This window comes from Athalia rosae, chromosome 7 (genome assembly GCF_917208135.1).
Source record: "Athalia rosae chromosome 7, iyAthRosa1.1, whole genome shotgun sequence".
NCBI classification, from domain to species: Eukaryota; Metazoa; Arthropoda; class Insecta; order Hymenoptera; family Athaliidae; genus Athalia; species Athalia rosae.
In genome coordinates, this window is record NC_064032.1 from 1,213,078 (window position 1) to 1,233,400 (window position 20,323).

Genomic DNA, 20,323 nt, shown 5'->3' on the forward strand with positions numbered 1-20,323 from the left:
TTTTTTTTATTCAATCTTTTTCTACGGTCGATGTTTTGGTTTTCTAATCGGCATTAATTTCAGCTACGCGATATGAGTAAAAGGTATAATAACCAAACGGAGTCGTGGTAGTGCAAGGTGGTAATGGTACGGTGGTGGTGGTGGTGGTGGTGGTGGGGTGCTTCGGTCTAGAGTCTAGACGGTTACGTAATCTCTAAAGAAGGCGTTTATTAGACCTTCGAGAGCAGCAAACTGGGCTGCTACCGCTTCCCCTCCGTGTCCCACGCCCTCTCCTTCCTTTCGTGTACTACTTTTCGCCTATTTTTTCATTTTTTATCTTTTCAAATTCACTACTCTCTTTTCCGTCGTCGTCGTCGTCGTCTCTCTCTCTCTCTCTCTCTCTCTCTCTCTCTCTCTCTCTCTCTCTCTCGATACTCTTTACACTACACCGTTTACAACCGTTAGACCATTTTTTCCGAACGAATCTCGACGTTCCAACGAATTTGTGCAAACGGTGGTGGGAAAAAAATAAATAAAAATAGAAATGGAAAGCGGAGAAAATCAATTTTACCTCCGCGCTATGTAAAAAAACTTCGAACGGGACTTCGGGGAAAGGTGGACGAGATATAAAAATAAATTTCCTTACATAAGTAAATCCTAATTCGGTATAGCGCGGTAGAGCCGCGGCAATGCGAACGTAATTTAATAAACATACGTACCTGTACGTATATGTATGCACACGGAGGTACGGTACATACGCGGTACATACGGTATATGTATATGCCCTGTCTCTCTCTCTCTCTTTCTCTCTCTATCTACCTACCTTATACCGTAGAACGATCGTCGTCGCAAACGTGTGTAGCCGGACATGACGCGACAACCTACAGACAGACTCGTCTGGCTGAGTTCCGCTCGATATTTATCCCCGAGTACATTTTCAATTGCGTCTCCTTTTTCTTTTTCTCCTCCTTTTTTTCTTTTTCTTTTTTTTTTCTTTTACACGTTACTCTTTACTACATATTTATTATTCTCACTTGTATTTTTCTCCCCTTTTCTTCTCTCATCTATAGATACGTTTCGTTTTCTTTGCTTTCGCAACTTTTCCTCTCCTCTCTTTTCTTTGGCGATTTTTCCATATTATTCTTTTCATTTTCGTTATTCATCGAAAAACAACTGAATTAAAATGAAAAGGTGTGCGAAAGGCACTCGGGCAATTTGCGAAATTTTTCACCAATTACCGGTCGATAGGAATTTCGTTATATCGTTGTTGGGTGGGGTGTGAAGTCACGGACGGACACGATACAACACACATCCGTACGTACATAAATGCGTATGTATCGCATACCCATGTGTGTGCGCGTATAACGATGATTGACGTCACAAGATTCAGATCCGCGTACTCATCTTATGTAAAATATGTATATGTCCGCAATAAATGGGTTGGGGATTTCTTTATTTTTTTTTTTTTTTCTTTTCCATTTGCTTTTTTTTCTTTTTTTATTAATGTGTCATCGCGTGTCGTACATATGTACGCGACACGTACACAACCGGACACGTGTGAATCATATATTATTCGTACATATAGGTCAGGTACAACGTGATCCCCGCGAGAGTAAAGAAAGAAAGAAAGAAAGAAAGAAAGAAGGAAAAAAATAAATGTAAAATAAAGAAAAATAAGGAGACGACAATTATTATCGTTGAAATTGCGGTAAACGCGGATAATCGAAAGGTGTAAAAATCGTTGTCACCTGTGATGATAAGTAGAAAAATAAAAAAAATAAAAAAAATGGAGCGATAAGAAAAATGAGAAAATTGGAAGAAAGTAAAACGAAAATATCGTCGCCGCAATCCAAACACCGATGTCCAACTTTCGTGCGTCACGATTTACGATAATACCTACGCGGTATAGGTACACATATAAGCGTACGGATAGGTGAATATGCGTATTTCCCCGAGACGTGAAGATTTTGCCATTCGTTCGCAAATTTTCTTCGCCAATTTTCATCCCACTCGGAATAATTCTCATTCCCTTTTTTTTTACTCTCCACGTTCCGGACACCGTCGGCGGTCGCGACGTAACACGCACACACCGTATAACGCGATGCGTACTACGCGCGGACTGCGTGTTTCATTCAGTCGACGATCGGAGTTGACCGTGTTTCGTTCGTCCGATGATTCAAAGTCTGGAAATTCCGTTCGAACGCAGAAGGGGGGCGGTGGCGGTGGCGGTGGCGGTCATCGCGCGTTTTCGAGTGCCACCGACTCCGGGCCCGACTTCGACTCGCGATTCTCGTACGCGACCTAAAACCCCAAAAAACCACGAGAAAAATCCTTCTCGTTTTCTCGGTCCTTGCGGTTTAGGCGATGGTCGGAAGCCGAGCGAACGGGGGACGAAGACGACGACGTCGAGGATGATGACGATGAGGAGAATGAGGAGGAGGAGGAGGAGGAGGAGGAGGTCGCGCGGCGTTCCTCGGCGTTGGATTTCGACCGGATCGGCTCGGGTTTTAGGTGTGCGACGTGTTAACGGTTGCGCGTTTTTGGGTCTCCCCCGCGCGCACGTGTGTTTTCCTACTTGTTATGCCGATGAGTCAACGTCGGCGTCGCCGTCCCAGACGGCGGCCAGACGGTACCTCTCTACCTCCTTCTTCTATCTAACCGTATACGTCGCCGCCCCCCCCCCTCCCCCTTCCTCCCCCTCCCTCTCCCCCTCCCCCTCGCCCCCCCAACGCCGCCTCCTCCCTCCTTTCTGAGGTCACTAGACTCCGATCATCGTCGTGTCGTGTACGCTCATGCCCACCTATATATGCGCAATGGTTATTGGACAACTTTTAATAATCGTTAACCTTCTCTCGCGTACTCGTCGTGGCCATCCTCCTCCTCCTCCTCCTCCTCCTCCTTCTCCTTCTCCTTCTACCGCTTGTTCTCCTTCTCCTTTTTCTTTTTTTTGTTTTTTTATCATCTCGTCACCGAATTTATGGGCCACATATCACCCCTCGCTTCCTGCACATATTTACCTATACACATACCTATGTACGAACTGGGCAAATTCCGATCGTACGACTTCACACGCATACGCCGTCGAATATTTTCATCCCCCCGATTTCGGTTTTTTTTTCCCTCAGTTTGTTTTTCGTTCGCCCCTGTTGCACCTGTACGCAGGATCCGTGTGTGTATATACGTATATGCGGTAGGTAAGGAGACGGTGCGAGCGACTCGCTACCGTTTGTGCGCAGGAAATTTTGCACCTGCATCGGGTTTACGTACGGAGAGGAGGAGGAGGAGAGTCAGCGGCGGTATATTTTGAATCGGTCGCTGGGAGTTTTTCTTTTTTCATTGATTTTTCTTTCTTTATTTTCGCTTCTTGTTTTTTCTCCTTCTTCTTCTTCTTCTTCTTCTTCTTACCTCAACGTCGGAGCGACTCACGGTATATACACACGTGATGTATATACATACATATATATATATATGTACGGTGTAAGTACATACAAACCACGCGGACGTGAGCATAAATTGGACCGACCGACGCAAAGTCCGCGCCTCGGTGTGGAGGTCGGTCACCCCGTCGTTCGTTCGCCGTTGCACCGCTCTCTCGAAGAAGGAGAGAGAGAGCGAGAGAGAGAGAGAGAGAAGAGAGGGAGAGAGGGAGAGAGATAAGAGGAGTCGTGCGCTGGGAAAAGAGTGCGATGGAACTGAAGAAGAAATAAAGAAGGACGCAGGTTTCAACGGACGTCGAAGAGCTTCGAGACCGAAAGAGTTTGAGAAAGAGACGAGGCGAACGAAAGGACGGGGTGGCTTGACCGGTGGCGAGTTTGACTGACTCCCCGCCCTTTTCTTCTCTTTTCTCTTCTTTTCTTTTTTTTTTCTTTTCTTTTATTTTTTTTTCTTTCTTTCCTCTTCTCCCCAGCCCCCTTTTTTTTAGTTGTTGATTTCGTTTCGCTTCTCTTTTACCCCACGTACGCCGTCCCAGCGCCCCGACTGCACCCCCGACTTCTCATTTCCTTGGGGGGTTGGATCCTTTTTTTTTTCAATTGTCTTCTCTTCTCAGTTTGTGAATGAAATCTGTTTGTTACTCTTCTGGTTTTGGACTCGAAAATTTTCCACACGAGAGATTTTTCGAATAACATTTACTCGCGGTTCGCTCGAAAATAGAAAAATACTAGAAAAATATATTTGTTGCACATCTGTTGCATTTTAATTGGAATATAAATAATTATTTTTCGATCAATTGACGTTGACGCGTACGTGCACCTCTACCTGCTATCTACCTGCCGTCTTTATTTGTTGTTGTTCAACTTCATTGATATTTACATATATATATCCACGTATACGTATTGAGATTTCATTACCGTGAGATGGAAAAAGAGAAAATTTTTTCCCTGTTTTTTTTTTCTTTTTTTTTTCTTTGTTTTATTTGATTTTTATTTGCTTCTTTTTACATAACATTTTTCTATATATGTATATATGTGTACACGCATTCGTCATCCGCTGCACTTGCATAGTATAATATTGTCGATCGATACGAGAAAATTTTCCATATTAAACAAACATAGGTGCTATTTATATAGGTATTATTTTTCAATAACATTTTGCACGTATGCGTACGTACACGCGTCGTGGGCTCTCTTAACCAGGTGGGCGTAACCCCGATTCTTTTTGATTTCGAATCGATCGATCGTGCGCAATTCAATCAATTTTGGTAATCGTTATCGCTAGACCACCTCAAAGTGACGAACTAGATGCAACAACGACGATAGCGATGAGAAGTGAGTTTGAGGATAAAAAGAAAAGAAAAAAAAAAAAAGGGGAAAAGAAGGCGGATACTCGTCCCGCGGTACACTGCAGTCGATACTTCTGGCATCGGCGGCGAGCTCAAATTTTCGTTCTTGTACCGTAACCCGATCCGAAGCAGATATCGCTATACGACGTTTGGTTCCTCTCGCGAGGTGCGCGGGGCTGGGGGGGGGGGAGGGAAGGGGGGAAAGTCACGACAACTAACGGCAGAAGCAAAAGCGGATACATAAAAGATAAAGATAAAAATGAATGAAGCGAGATGAGAGGTAAAAAAAAAAAAAAAAAAAATAGAAAAAATTAGCAAACAGAAGCAAAAGCGGTGTGTGTGTGTGTGTGTGTAGGATATACATATATGTGCGTACGGGGGAATTGACACCCGATGAGATACGAAAACGAAGAATATTACAGTCATAACAATTTCGCGTAGCCGTGAGGAATTTCATTTTATATATATATATTTTATTTCATACCTATTTCGCGTGTACCACGTATCGCGTGCAACGAATGTTATTCGCGCTCGTTATTATTCCTATTGTATATTTTGATTCGTTACTGCAGCTTTGACTTATATGCCTGCCTCGCGATAAATAAAGTTTTGCCGCGAGAAAGTCCATTTATATCTTGCGATACATGCTTAACCTACATACGTGCACGAGTCCTCTGTACGTATTACAATAAAACGCGCGCACTTATCATTACTGTGGATTCAATTATTATCCGCGCTCGGTTTTCTTATTTTCTCCTTTATCTCCTCGTCGTTTTCGATACCTGGGCGCGATGATATTTCTTCTTTTCTTCTCCTTTTTCGAACGCGCAAACGCACGGAATCAATCACACCCCGTGTGTTCGTTGCGCGTACCATTTGCGTGGCAAATGACGAAAACAACGGTCATTGTCTCGCGGTCCGTTGTTGTCGGTTGAAATTTTTTGATTTCAACCAAAAATTACGACTATCTACATCCGTGTATATGAGCGCGCCGTATCTGATCGTCGTTGACTCGGCTGCGAAGAAACGAGAAAAATGGACAAAAAAAAAAAACAAAAAGTAATTGGAGAAAAATTAAATGATCGAAAGGAGAGCGGGGATCAAGCGATTGATCAACGATAACGACGATCGATGGACAGGGAAAATCTGCAGCGGCAAACAAATCGCATCAAAAAATGAATATTTTCCTTCACTTTGAATACGTATTTCGAATACGTTTCTCTGCGAATATCCGAAGCTAGTTTCGGCGTAATTTTAGACAAGAAATGAGCGTAATGAAAAATTTTTAAATTATCAATTACAGTATGTACGCACTGGTGGATACTCACGTTTTGTTTTGTCTAGCGAAACGAACGTTAATAAATAACAATACAATACCTCTTATCATACACCATATTTACACGTATTGAACGTACACATGCGAGTACCCCACGTACCACACGTATACATCTGTATACGGGACGACGATAACGAATAACGATAATTCAGCGATACATATTTTGCGAGCTCCCTTTTTTTCTACCAAAAGCACGAGGCACGAAGCCGCTGGGTCCATTTTTTTCTCTAATTCCTCTCATCGTCGGTTTTTCTTCCTCACTTTCACAGCAATCGGCAGATGGAGTGACGAGAGAGAGGGGGGGGGGGGGGGGGGGAGGGCACCTACGACGAAAGATGAAGAGGAAGCAGAGAGGAAAAAAAAATGGGAGAAAAACGGAACGAAAAATCTTGTCTCGAACGGACGGCGGGATCGTGAGTAGTGGTTACTCGCGCACCTACCTATTCTACCTACCTTACCTTTGTCCGAATGCATACGGAGCGGCGTTTGCGTGTACGTGTGGCAGACGTGTGTGCGTGTGCGTCGGTGTGCGCGTGTATATGCATTCCGGTGCAGCAACGTGTGTGCCACGAGATCAGCCCCAACCAACGCGTCACTGACCGCTTAAACGGGACTGGCAAGTGCCTACAAAGTCAGCATTGATACAAAGAAGGCACGAAGACCGTCCGACGAACGACCAACGACCGATGCGACCGATGCGACCGACCGGCCGAACGAACACGACCGCCGAGAGAAAGAAGAAGAAGAAAAAGAAGAAGAAGAAGAAGAAGAAGAAGAAGGCGAAGGCGACTCTCTCAAGAGTCGTCGGTTGCCCCTGCGGAAACCGAACAAGAAGAAAAAGAACAAAGTGAAGATAAAACGAGAGGAGATAGCCGGCTGTCCACCTTCTTCTTCTCCCTGACTCTCCCCGTCCGATCTCTCGACGTCCTCGGTCCTTCACTTTTTCTTATTCTTATTCTTATACTTATTCTTATTCCGATCGTTATTACTAATTTTTTTTCGTATAGTCTCCTTTTTTCCTTCGAATACTTAAACTTGTCTGCTTGTTCTTTTCTCTTCTAGTTCTCCTCATTTTTTCCCTCCTCTACCGCATAACACTAAGGGGGTATTCCCGTCGCGATGACGTTGACAAAGATGGAAGGAGAGAGAAACCAGAAAGAACCGAATCTCATTCGAGAAGAGGAAGAGAAGGAAGGATTAAATCATTCGAAACAAAACAAAGTACCGAATAGACGAAAAACCATTCCACCCCTGGTACGGTAGATAATTACTTCTGTTCTTTTTGGCAGCGTTCGAAGATGGAAAAAGGGGTAAGGAAGAGACGAGAAGGAGAAGGAAAAGGAAAAGGAAGAGGATAAGAAATGAGGAAAAAAGGACGAGGAGTCGAGGAGTAGGAGGGGGGGGGGAAAGAGGGGAGAACGTGCGGCCCTGAGATATGATAGCCCGGTTATCAAGCCTTCCCTCTTTTTTCCGCTCCCTCTCTCTCCCTCTATCTCTCCGCCGATCTTTCCCTCCTTATCCCTCCCGTCCCGCTCTTCCTCTTTCCCCTCTCGGCCCCCCCCCCTCCCCCCTCCTCCGACAACGGATCTCCGACGCCCCCCCTCTACGCTCTCCACATCCCCCAACAACCTCCTGTCTAGACGGCGCACACACACATTCGGATAACCGTGACGGGAGTATTGCCGACTGTATCACGAACGTACCTAACCTACACGTACACGCTCACACGTCTCCTCCTCCTCCTCCTCCTCTACGTGTATAGGAGGGGATCGCGCGTATTTCTCGCATGTTACAAACCGGGTGGTTCATTGTGTCGGTGCACGTGCCAACGATTATTCGATGGTGTTGGATTGTCTGTGTGTAGCTGCCGCTGCCGCTGCTCGGAGGGGAAGAGGGAAGGTCGGTAACTTTTCGGCTGGGGGTTGGGGGTTGGGGCGGGGGGGGGGGGAGAAAAACCGTCTGCCTTGCCTTGCTTTTGCCTTGCCTTGCCTTGTGTCTTTACAAGCGTCTCTCGTAAGTAGAGCGCCGACGACCACCATTCACGTGCGAAACAAACTTCCACCAACACCGTCTCTCGCGTTCATCCTTCGTTCGTATAGGATGGGTACGTGTGCAAACCCACCTATGTACGTACGCAACGTATGTACCTCCGTACGTGCATACGGTTATGCACTTGTATTCTATCCACACGTTATTTATTTCGGCGCTGAAGATATCGCTATTATTTCACATTCGCAATACCACGCTCATCGGTTATTACATCTCTTACTCTCTCTCTCTGTCTGTCTTGTTTTTTCATTTTTCTGGCTCACAATCAGTTTTTTCTACTTCGTTTTTCACCCCTTTCTCATCGACGAGAAAGTGGAGAGGTGCGGAGAGGAAGAGCAAAGAAAAAAAAAAAAATATCACTCAATTCGACGACAATTAAGGCGACAACGACAACGATGTAAAACGTCTTTAAATTTGAAGGAGAAAAAAAAAAACAAAGTTGACAAATTTTTCGTTGCAGCGAAAGTAAAACATGACAGATCAGCGGTTTCGGTGTAGGTTGGGTTGTCAGCACATAATAACGCGAGTCTCGATTCAATTGAACAAACAAAAATGAATAAATTTGCGATGAAAAAAGATTATCGAAATAACACACGCTATTGGACGTAATTTGTTAAAAAAATTCACAAATGTCATCGTCGTTTGTCAATCGTTACGAATACAATCCGCGACGATGTTGTCAGTTTTAAGAGAGAAAACAAATACTGAATAACGAGAGAAAAATTAATCTAAGAAACGCGGGTAGGAGAGGATTTTTTAATTCGATTTTTACAATAATTCGATCACCTTTTTCTTCATTTTCACCTACCTAATGACGGTATTTATTGTTATCGTTTTTGTCGTTGTCGTCGTTGTTGTTGTTGTTGATGTTGTTGTTGTTGTTGTATCCTCGAACGAAAGGAAGACAAGAAACGAGAAAAGAACGAAACAGAATAATCAAAAATAATAACGAACGAACGAAAAACTCTTGAGAAAAGTCTAGACACACGACGTCAGTGTCCGACGAAATCAGAAGAGCTTCTGGGGGCGAATTTTAACGTTGAGGAAGAGGGGCGAAAACCTAATATACACGTAGTACATACGTATGCACATATATACGACGTTATATATACATAATATGAAACGTCGAACGACGAGCGTGTGGTAAAAGGCAACAAAATAATCCCTGCAGGGCTTTTTATAAAACGAAACCTACGCGATCGTAGAAAACGTGTTCGAAAAGCGCAGGAACGAACGAATGTATATACCCGTACACCTATGTGTACGTACATTCGTATGTGTACACATGGGGTGGTATATACGTATGTTAGATTTGGGGTGGGAGGAATTGTTGGTGGTTAGCCGGTGGTGGGGCTTAGGAGAAATGAAGTGACGGAGGAGAAGAAGCTCCGTGGAGAGGGAAGCAGAGAAAATGCGATAGTGCTGCTGTCTAACAGTCGGGAGACGCGCTCAGTCAGCCGCTAGACTCGAAACGTGACGGACGTTTCGACGTTGCGTGAAACGAAAAAAACAACAAATTAACAAATATTTATATATAATTCTTACGTATACATAACTACGCACATGTATATCGATATTGTTTGAACGCGGTGTCGGTTTTTATGTCTTCAACAATCGTTAGAAACGTACAGCGAAATCGAAAAATATTGGAGAAGATTTGGGCTTTTTTTTTATTCCATTCACTACCGATTTTTAAATTAATTGTTTATTGTGATCGAAAGGAGAGTTCTTCAGTAAGCTTCGTCGTATTGAAATTTTGTAAAATTTCAATAGGAAAAGTGTCGGGATGTCCCGTAATAACGGATGAAAACAGTTGAAACTATTTTTGGAAAATAGAGGAGAAATAAGAAAAAGAAAATTAATCATAATAATAATGATAACGGAACAAGTTTTTTTTCTGTTTCGTTACACGTGTACAGTTCAGACCGAAACTAAAACTGAAATCGTCATCACAACGTGACGGAATTTAAAAAATAAAAAAAATCGAAAAATTCATATGTAAAGTGAAGTTTTTTCCTTTGATAATAATTATTGAAAAAGTTTATCGTTGATGTGACGAAGAAAATTGATAAGGAAAAGAAGGAAAACCGAACGAAAGAATGACAAGCGTTGTGACTGAGAATGGAAATGAGTAAATCAATGAATTAATGAATAGATATAATTAAGAAATTAACGATCTTCGAAAACGAAACGAAACGAAAATCAAATAACGTTAATTAGATATTTGACGTTGATCGAATTTTGTGATATATAATTCTTTCAACACACGTCGAATTCGAACCTGAAAGTCTGAAAAATAAGTGGAACTTCCTTTTGTTGTAAGAACGGAAAAAAAATGAAATTTTAATAAGTAAAATAAATTAACCAAATCGTGGCAGATTAAATTATTGCCAAAATTAACAGACACACTAAAAAAGAAACCTAAAAAGTGTGAGGACAGTGGAGTTCTCCTATGTTTAAAAATCTGGTGTAATTGACATTATTAATTATTGGATACATAGTGAATTTCATTTTTCTATAATTCAAATTGTTCTTCGTCGTCGCAATTTCACGACGCTACAGTTTGACAGCTGCTGTATTGCCCGCTGTTCTATTTTACTTTCTTTTTTACTCTTCTCTCTCTCTCTCTTCTCTCTCCGTCATTATTCCCACAATACCGTAGTGTTTCTGGGCGTTTTTTTTTTTTTCTTCATTTTATGGTCGGTTGATTTTGCAACGGCAAAACGCAGACGGTGGGTGCCGTTGGGAAAGACTCGAGAGTGAAAAAAAAAATTTAATAAAAATCAAACAACAGTAACAACAGCAATAAACGAAACGAGAAGAGAATATCATAAAATATAAGGAAAGAAACGAACGAACAACTAAACGAACAACGGGAAAAGAAAAAGAGTAATCAACTAAGAGGAAATCCAAACAAACCCTGAAGAGAAGAGACAGTTTGGTAGTTTCTAATTGGGCGGCAACCTGGCGGCGCCGTTCAAATGAAGCTGCGGCGACGCTGCATGCAGACGCTCGGCGTCTCTGTCAAGCAATTGAGGAGAAAACTTCTCGAATTGACGTCTCGCATTCTACATGTACAGGCTGCTAAGTCACGCGACATGGCTCTTGTGGTACGTTGAAAAGAAAAAAAAAAAAAAAAAAAAAAAAAACGAGGAAAAAGGAGTCTGTATTACTAATAATGGTACCGATAACCAACTGGAAATCAAATTCGAAAAAAAGGTCTCAGGGACAAACGAGCGAAAAAACGATTCCGAAGATCTAAATACTTGTATCGTTCATTTTCTCTTCTTTCTCTTCTACTTCTCCATGACTTTGAAGTTTCTTGTTTGCGTCAAGCGTCGGTTTCAATCCCTTAGTATTTTGCTCTTTCACCTGCACAAAAAAAAGAAATCAGAAAAGCAGAACTATCATCTTCCTGCGTCACTTTACCGAAGCTACCGAAAACTTGCGAATTGTCTTTCTCTAGGATTGAAAAAGAGATGAAAATATTTTCTCGAGTAAAAAACAAAATCACTGAGAAAAAGAAGGACCAAAATCTTGTCTGCGGTTTGCGTTGTCCTTATCCTTTTCTGTCTGACCCAAGACTGCGAAGAAATGAAGCGGTCAATTTTTATTAAACTGAGTGGGGGAAAATTGTTTTGTATTTCGTTCTGAAGAAAATCAAAATACTCGTTTACAATCGTTCGCGAGACAAAATCGTACGTACATGTGGGTATAATATAAATTCTACGGGACGATTAAAGAATATGAAAGTTTTCAAATCCTTATACGGATTACACCGCAGCTGTTCTCAACTCGAAGCAACAAAAAAAGAAAAGAAATCAATCAGTTCGAGTGGACGTATTAAATTAAATGACAAATATTCTCTTTTCCATGCGAACGCACAATCGTACGATCTTGTACTGCGTTTTTTTTAATTTTCCAGTAAAAAAATCTCACGTTATCCGAGGAACGTAGCGATCCATAGGCGATAGACAAAAACGGATATAAAACGAAAGAAAAATAGCAAGACGCGGTAAAGAGGAAATAAAAAATGAGAGGGAAGAAAAGGAAAAAAGGAGAAATAAATGGATGTCATGGCGGTGTTGGTGATGCTGGCCGTTCGTTCGTTCGTTGGTTGGTTGGTTGGTTGGTTGCTTCGTTCGGTCGGTCTTTAGCTGATAACGGTTTTTATCTTTTATACATTAGCAAATGGAACGCGCGACGCGTGTTTTTGCATAAGATAGGATAGAGGATATGGGCAAGTTACTCGGGCATATAATATAGCAACGCGGAGAGGAGGAGCCATGTGAGCCGGAAACGCGAGACATGGGACGTGAATAGTCGTTAATCAGTTTGACGAAAATCTTCGATTCCATTTCTTTTATTTCACTCGATATTCCATACTCCATAATTGATTCATTTATTCGCCTTTTATCGTCATTCCCTTCGATTCTATATTTATATTCTCAATTCTATTTTAACATTTAAAATACCCAATTTATTCCTGCATCGCATACATATTCATGTACACATATAAAAATAGCCTGTGCGCACTGTGTATGTACGTACGTAGAATGTCTGCGCGTTATCTGTCTGATGAGATTATGTATTTTTAGCGCGGGACTTTTTCTTTTCTTTTTTTTTTTTTGCTCTCCCTTTTTTATTTAATTTCTGCATTTTTTGAGCTCGTTTTTTCCGCCCTCTTATCGTCCGCGCGTTGAGAGCGAAACGGGAACGGTGAAAAAAATTAAAGAAACCGAAAAAACGACAGCGGCCGCTCCGTACGGAGCACGCATGATTACTGTAAGAAAGATAAATATACCGTGAGTGTACACAATGCTCGTACGTATAAATAGGTGGTATATAATACACATCGATGTAGGTAATTGATAAAACGAGATTAATCCAACGCGATTCTTTTGTCCGCACGATGTCTGCCACAGCCTGCAGAGACACACGCGATTGCCCGTGTGTATAAAACAGATAATATCCCCATATCATCCAGTTCGTGTTATATATTCGAGTCGTACATATATACATATATATATATACATTTGTAAAAACAGGAAGTAATTGCCCGTCTGTCCATCCGTCTGTCCTGCGTGCGTGTCTGGCTCACATGGTCTGGCAGGTTGTACCGTCTGGCGAGCTTTCTGTCTGTCCGTCTGTCTGTTGGTTTTTAAGTATTTCCTTGAAAAACTTAATCTGCATACTTCTCGCGTTATTATGTAAAAAACATCCAAGAGTTTTCCACGCGGTACACATTCACGTACGTACGTGACGCTCGATGACACAGAAATAATTTGAAAAACGAAAAAACAAAGAGTCGAACGTCAGCAGCCTCGGTGCAGATGCGATGAAGTACATTTTTTTTTCTTTTCTTTTTTATTGTATCATTGAACGATGTTGGGTAAAAGAGGAATCAAGTTTTCAATATGTTTTATAAAAATAACGCACGCGTTCGCGAATCCCGGGGTTTATATAGGACGTGGAGGTTCCTTCGTTGGGTTCGTTTGCCACCTGTTGACGACTGAACACCACGCGCTCTTCTCTTCCTCTTCCTCTTCACCGATGATGTGGTGATTTTTTTTCCTCCTCCCTTCACTCTTCCTTTTTCATTTTCATTTTGTTCACATTTCTTTTATTTATTTTTTTTGTCTTCAAAGTTCTTTTTTTCACCTCGTATTACGTAACCACCACCAGCCACGCCCCCTTTTTTTCTCTATCTTTCACTTCCTTCATATATTCTGTGGTGTATATTATTTTTTTCTAATCCCGGGCATCCGTCTGTATTGCAATTTTTCTCTGTACCTTAGAATGTGAAATAATGCGTACGTGGTTAAATTTTGAATTTGTTAGGAATACAGTTTAAAACTGTTTCTCTAATTTTTTAAGCGAGAAAGAAAAAGTAACGCGAAGGAGGGAATGCAAAAAAAAAAAAGAGTAATTTGTTGGTAATACTTTAGGTAGAGGTGTCTGGTGTTCCAGATTTATCCAGACACCGCAACATCGGCAGCAGCACCAGACTAAGCAAACTTTTCACCCCGACCGTACCGTACAAACAACACCAGTTGGTCAACGACGATGACGCGATTCACTAATTTCCCTTACCTCGCCACTCGGTGGCTGCGTCTTTTTTCTCAATCTTTTGATTTTTTTCTTGATTTTCTTCGGGTGTTTCTCGCCGACACCTCCCCGATAATTAATTGAATTGATAGGTACCACGTACCACGCGTCTCTCTAGGTACGTGAGTTTGAGAAAAGTAGAATGGAAAAGGAAAGAAAAAGACATCGCTCTACGATTAATTTAATTTCGTTCTATTGCAATATACGTACACATAAGGCTGATGATGAAACAACCAATTTATGTGTTATATGTACTACATACCTAGATAAAGTTTTAGTCATTGGCATTGAAGTACTCATATGACAATGAGTTAAAAGGTCAAAATACGTCGCATAGCCAGACGGGAACGAAAGATTTCATACACACGTGTATGCGATACTAGAAAAGTGACTATTATTTAAGGCTGGGGAATAAAAGTAATAAGTAAAATGAACGAATAGAAAAGTAATAGGGAACGAAAAGAAGAGAGGAAAAATAGTTGAATTTTACATCAGAGGGAATTCACACATGACGTGAAAACGGAACAACTCGAGTCCCATTCTCATTCCATTTCCATTTTCAATTCCAGTCGGTGAAGAGCTTCGGGGATCAACTTCTTTCTTTTTCCCTTCATTTCTCTCGCTCCCCTCACTGCTTTTTTTCTTTCTTTCTTTCTTTCTTTTTCGTTCCCTCTCACTGCTGCGTGCAACTAGCGCACGGTTCTACTACGTCTCCAACCCTATTCTATATCAAATCGTTTCTATTACAAAGCCATCTGCGTTGCACCTAGGATGCATCCAATATACACATATGTACACGCGCACATATGTATTCACGATATACGTTGTCCGTACACTGCGTGACTACTCTACGCTGTTACCTAGCCGATCAATAAGTACATCCACCTCTCCCTCCGCCCCGGAATGCGTTTTCTATGACACATAGAAATTGTTAATAATGTTCAAATCGATGAAAAAACGTTCGAAGCAGGAAAGGAAAAAAGTAGAAAGCGAAAAATCCATGAAAACACCTGGCCTGTAACGAGCCTTTTTTTTATTTTATTTAATGACGATTTCAAAGAAGGAAGAAATCTGTTTTCTGTTACTTTGTTTAGGCGAGAAATTGTTTTGGCTTCGTTGAGCTAGACAAACGAGAAAAAACATCAATGAATAAATTAAGAAAAATCATTTTTAAGTGTCCCACTAATCGAGTAAACGTTAATCCCCCGCTGTACGTACAAGTTGATTTTTATTATCTAGCTGTTGATACCGTTCCTATGTACGTACAGGCGTAATAGATGTGTATTGCGAACGTGTGGTACATATTTCGTTATTGATAATAATAATAGCAATAATCGTGTGGTTGTGACCGGAGTTCTTATACGTGAGGCGCGGGCTGTTCTTATCCGTTATCGTTGCCAGACGTTATAACGACGCTGACAGACTCGAGACAACGAAGACGACGACGACGACGACGACGAAGCCGACGCGACCGACCAAACAAGTTTAAATAAAAACTCATCACGCCTCACGCGTGGCTCGGAGTCACAACACCCCGAACCACGCACGACTTGAACCTACACTGACTCTTAACGATCATTTTATATACGTACATGCATATGCACACTCGTGTATACTTACATATATTTGCACCTATATCTCTATCTTTTTTCTATCTTCCTTCTGTTTTTTAATACTTATATGTAGCGACAAGAGAGAGACCTCCATTGATAACCCTGGAATTCATGACTGAGCTCTTCTTTTTTCCTTTGATCTTTTTTTCCTGTTCTACTCTTCTTATTATTTTATATTACTGCTCGACGTCTGTAATAATTGCTTGTATAACAATACTTTTTTTTTTTAGGAACTACGATAGCAAAAACAAAGAATAAAAGAAGAAGAATATTTTTATAGTAATATAACACGATGTACAGATGTGACTGACTAATCATAAGTAATAGCAATCGCGGTGAAAGAGTTAATTAAATTTTTGTAAATTCAAGTCGATATGATGTATCTGATACATGTGGAAACAGCCAGATATTACACGTCCTTCACTTTGTAATAATTATTAGTTGTGAGCATTTCTCGATTAATGATATGAAATAACTGAGTCGTTGATTATTTTACAGATGCTGTCGGTCAGCGGTGGAATGGAGGTGGGTAGCGGCGGTCGAGGGGGTCGTGGTACTCTTGGGGGTGGCCTTGAGGGTGGACAGACCACAGGAGGTGAAAATGATGTCGTGGCGGCTACCAGGGATAGAGCAGTTAGGGCTAGCAGCGTACGGCAGGATCTTGCTCTTGATCTTCCTCCGAGACTTCAATTACCCGATGGAGAAGAAAGACCCTATGGTGCACATGCTGGACTCCATCTTAGAGACCCTGAACAGGTTAATATCATGACTGAGATATATTGAATTTTTACTATAGATGTTTTTATATTTTTTGAGATTTTTATCTAAGGTTTTTAATGGATTTATTTGTTTCCTTTCAGGAAAGTGAGATATACCAAAAGTGTGTTAGGCCACCTCCCAATCGGACAGTATTCGACAGTGAAAGTCCTCCGGCTTATAGAAGTCAGACTGCATTACTCGACGCCCCTGATAGGATAGTGAGGTGCCATAGTGCGGGTAGTTCGATTCTTAAGGTATTCAGAAAATTTCCATCTTCAGGTAGTTCGACACCGTCGGTTATTGTACCGAGAAGGCCAACTTTATCTAGTTACTCGGAATCGAGTAGCAATTTGAGCAACTTGTCTAGTTTGACAGTTGTACCATGTGAAGCTGACGAAACACATCAACATGTTTGATCCTTGGGGATTTCCGTTAAGGAGATTATAAGGGATGACGAAACCAACCACCGGATTTGGTGGAAAATTAACCCATTCTCTAAAACTCCAGATCATTTAAAAGTATCTGAGTTGTATGGAGTAACGGTTATTCTTTTTCTCTAACTTACTTCAAGATGTAAGAAGAAAGAAGAATAAAACAAATCAAACAAGAAACTAACAGAGGAGAGAAATAAGAACAGAAAAAATGAGAAACTCTGACACTGTGTTCGTTTAGAATTGAGAAACTAACGAATAGTGGAAGGCTGACCAAAAAAGGAACGGAAGAAGATTCTTGAGGGGGAATAAATGAACGATGAAATTTGATGGGCAACGATTTTTCCCACTGCCGTTTATTCTCTGTTCTCATAGCAATTTTGACGAGATTCTACCGCAGAGATAAATTCCGGGATACTCGTAGAAGAAAAATGGAAGCCGAGGAAGAAGAAGAAAAAGAAAAAGCAGAAGAAAAAGAGGGAGAATAATGAGAAGAAGTAGAAGAAGAAAAGAAAAGAAGTAAATAACGTAAAGGACACGTTTTATATGGTGATATAGAGACGAAAGTGCTAAGTAAAGTTGAATGGAAGTAACGAGAATGAAGAAATGATGAAGAGAATGATAATCACGGAATGAATAAATTGAAAGAGAAGCAAAAAAATAAAAGTAAAAGACATTTAAGACGCGTGTACAGTTGACATTAAAAACTGATCGTCTGATTCCTTATATTAGGGAACTTTAGACTACAAGAAAATTATATGTGCACGCTAAAAAAAATTACTTTACTAATTTTTTCTTTTTTTTTTTTTTTTTTGGTTTCAAAATATTACAGAAATACACACATCGTAACATGGTTCTTATTCTAACCAAGTTATACTCAATAATGTGAATAATCGCAGCAGCAATTAAAAGAGAGAAAGAAGAAAGAAGAAAAATCATAATTAAAATATACTAAAATTGAATGAAATAAAATAGAACACGTATGGTACCCTGAACGGTGGCGTATTGGGCTCATCACAACACTGTTGGACTACTCATAGCATGTTGTATTTAACGATCAACGAAGAAAGAAAGAAGAAAAAACACAAAAAAGAAAACAACCACAAAATATTATAGACATTTATGAGATTGGATAAGTCAACAAATGAATAAATTAATTAAAACGAAAACTACAACAAAATATAACATATAACACACGCATATATCATATGATGAACATGATGTTGTAATATCTCTTGTATATCCCCATCACTACCGAAAGAGAGAAGAAAAAATCGAGATTCGAACAATTTTTTTTTTTTACTTTTTATTTATTTATTTATTTTATTTTTTGTTCAAACTTTTATTTAATATTCGTAACTTACGTCGAATTTCAGTTTAACCAACCGGAAGTGCGTGTGTAAAAGAGAAGCAGACACGAAGAACAGAAAGGAGAAGACCTAAAATGGACACGGCAAAATAAAAAGAAAGGAAAGCAAAAATACCACATACTAATTCGTAAAGACAGAATGAGAGGCATAGAGGCACGATTGGCATAGTTGGTGAGAAAATTCTTGTTGTTTTCTTAATTTTTTTCTACTCTTTTTCGTTTTGATTATTCTTTCGTTGATTGCAATAAAACAAGCGATGAAAACAATATCGATTGAAAAGGGGGTAAAACCAAAAAACGAGATAGAAAGTGAAGCAAGTATAAAAAATGAAAAGAAAAGTTTTGAGCGAAGAAAATTTCGATTACGAAATAAAAGTATGCATCGCCGAACACCGTGATCTGAAGCCAGTTTTGTTGTTGTTGTTGTCGTTATTATTATTATTATTATTAGTTTATTTTTTGTCAAATATAATCTAGATCTCAAACGAGTCCAAAGTTAAAGTTACGTTGTACACACGAAATAAAAAAGAAAAAAACGTTTAGAGCAAAATAATAAATATGAATATATAAATGAATGAATAAAGCAAAAATGAGCCAGCTAGATATGTATGAGAACGAATACCTTAACCCAACCTACGTGTAGTGCCAAGAGCAAAAATGAAACAGGTTGTACATTGTTCACATATTAAGCTAAGTAGTTAAATACCCGATGTCATAATAATAATAATGATAATAGTAATGACAGTGATAATGATAACAACAACATTAATAATTCTAACGACGTTATTTAAATCGAATTGAAATGTATACCACTTTTCGTGAATTCTTGTAACATCGACTTACGTGAGAATTTAATTGGAATTAGGTAATTATCCAAAAAAAGAAGGAATAATAAATTAATTAATTGAATAAAACAATTAAGAAATTGAATAACTTACGGACACTGAACTCATTCAATGGAATGATGTATGTACATCTTAATCGTTGTTCTTGTTGTTGTTATTATAATTATTATATTGTTGTTGTTGTTGTTATCATCATTATCATTGTACAATAACGTAGGCACAATTTTTCAACCGTGCATTACATAATCCCGTAACACACGTATTATCATGACCATCATCGTCGTCGTCGTCATCGTCGTCATCTTCATCTTCAAAATAAAGAAAATTAAATAATATGAAAAGAAAAAAGGACAAGGATAAAAAAACAAAGTAAAACCAAAAAAAATAATGAAAAATTAAACTGCAAACATATTGAACAAATTTTTTTTTCACCGTTTTTTTATTCAACGTCTGATATTTACATTATATAATCACCTATCAGTATATCCCGATTGTCGTCATAATTAATTGTTCATATTATTCTTATCATTGTTATTATTATCATTCAAAAACGAGGCCATTCATCTGTAAATAGATATACGATCCATCTGATACGATTTGAAATATATTAATTAGACTTAATGGATAATAATTCTATACATATGATCGTTGCCGAAATGTATAGCTTTATTCATAAATCAATATTGTTGTGAATTTTTCTATACAAAGAAAAAAAAATTAATGTTATAACGATATAAATTAATATTTATCACGTTTAAAGAAAATTACATCATAACGAATTAAATAATGATAATAATAATGATAATAGTAATAAACATAAATTAATATGCCATACATCTTAATAAGGTTGTACATACAGACGCGATTATTATTATTATATGTACGTACCTATATGTGAAAAATTACTATAATTACCAATATTATATTATACTTTAATTATAAATGAATCAGTAGTAACAATAATAATAATAATAATAATAACATACAAATATTTATCTATAAATAAATTAATAAGAATAGTAAATATATATAAGCTGGAGGAAAGGAAAAGGAA

At 39.5% G+C, this 20,323-nt stretch overlaps 1 protein-coding gene across 10 annotated transcripts in view; it reads left to right on the top strand.

Annotated features, from left to right (window-relative positions):
* Nucleotides 1-18,271, top strand: part of LOC105684710 — a 40,182-nt gene extending 21,911 nt beyond the window's left edge. For 8 of the 10 annotated variants that reach the window (XM_048659079.1, XM_048659077.1, XM_048659076.1 and 5 more), the window contains 2 exons: nt 16,364-16,621; nt 16,726-18,271. In XM_048659079.1, coding sequence (XP_048515036.1) covers nt 16,364-16,621; nt 16,726-17,040 — 573 coding nt within the window. In that variant the 3' untranslated portion in view covers nt 17,041-18,271. Of the gene's footprint in view, nt 1-7,157; nt 7,317-7,384; nt 7,406-9,585; nt 11,255-16,363; nt 16,622-16,725 lie in introns of those variants that run through there. The other 2 variants (XM_048659084.1, XM_048659083.1) reach the window with 2 other exon arrangements.
* Nucleotides 18,272-20,323: the final 2,052 nt, after the last annotated feature.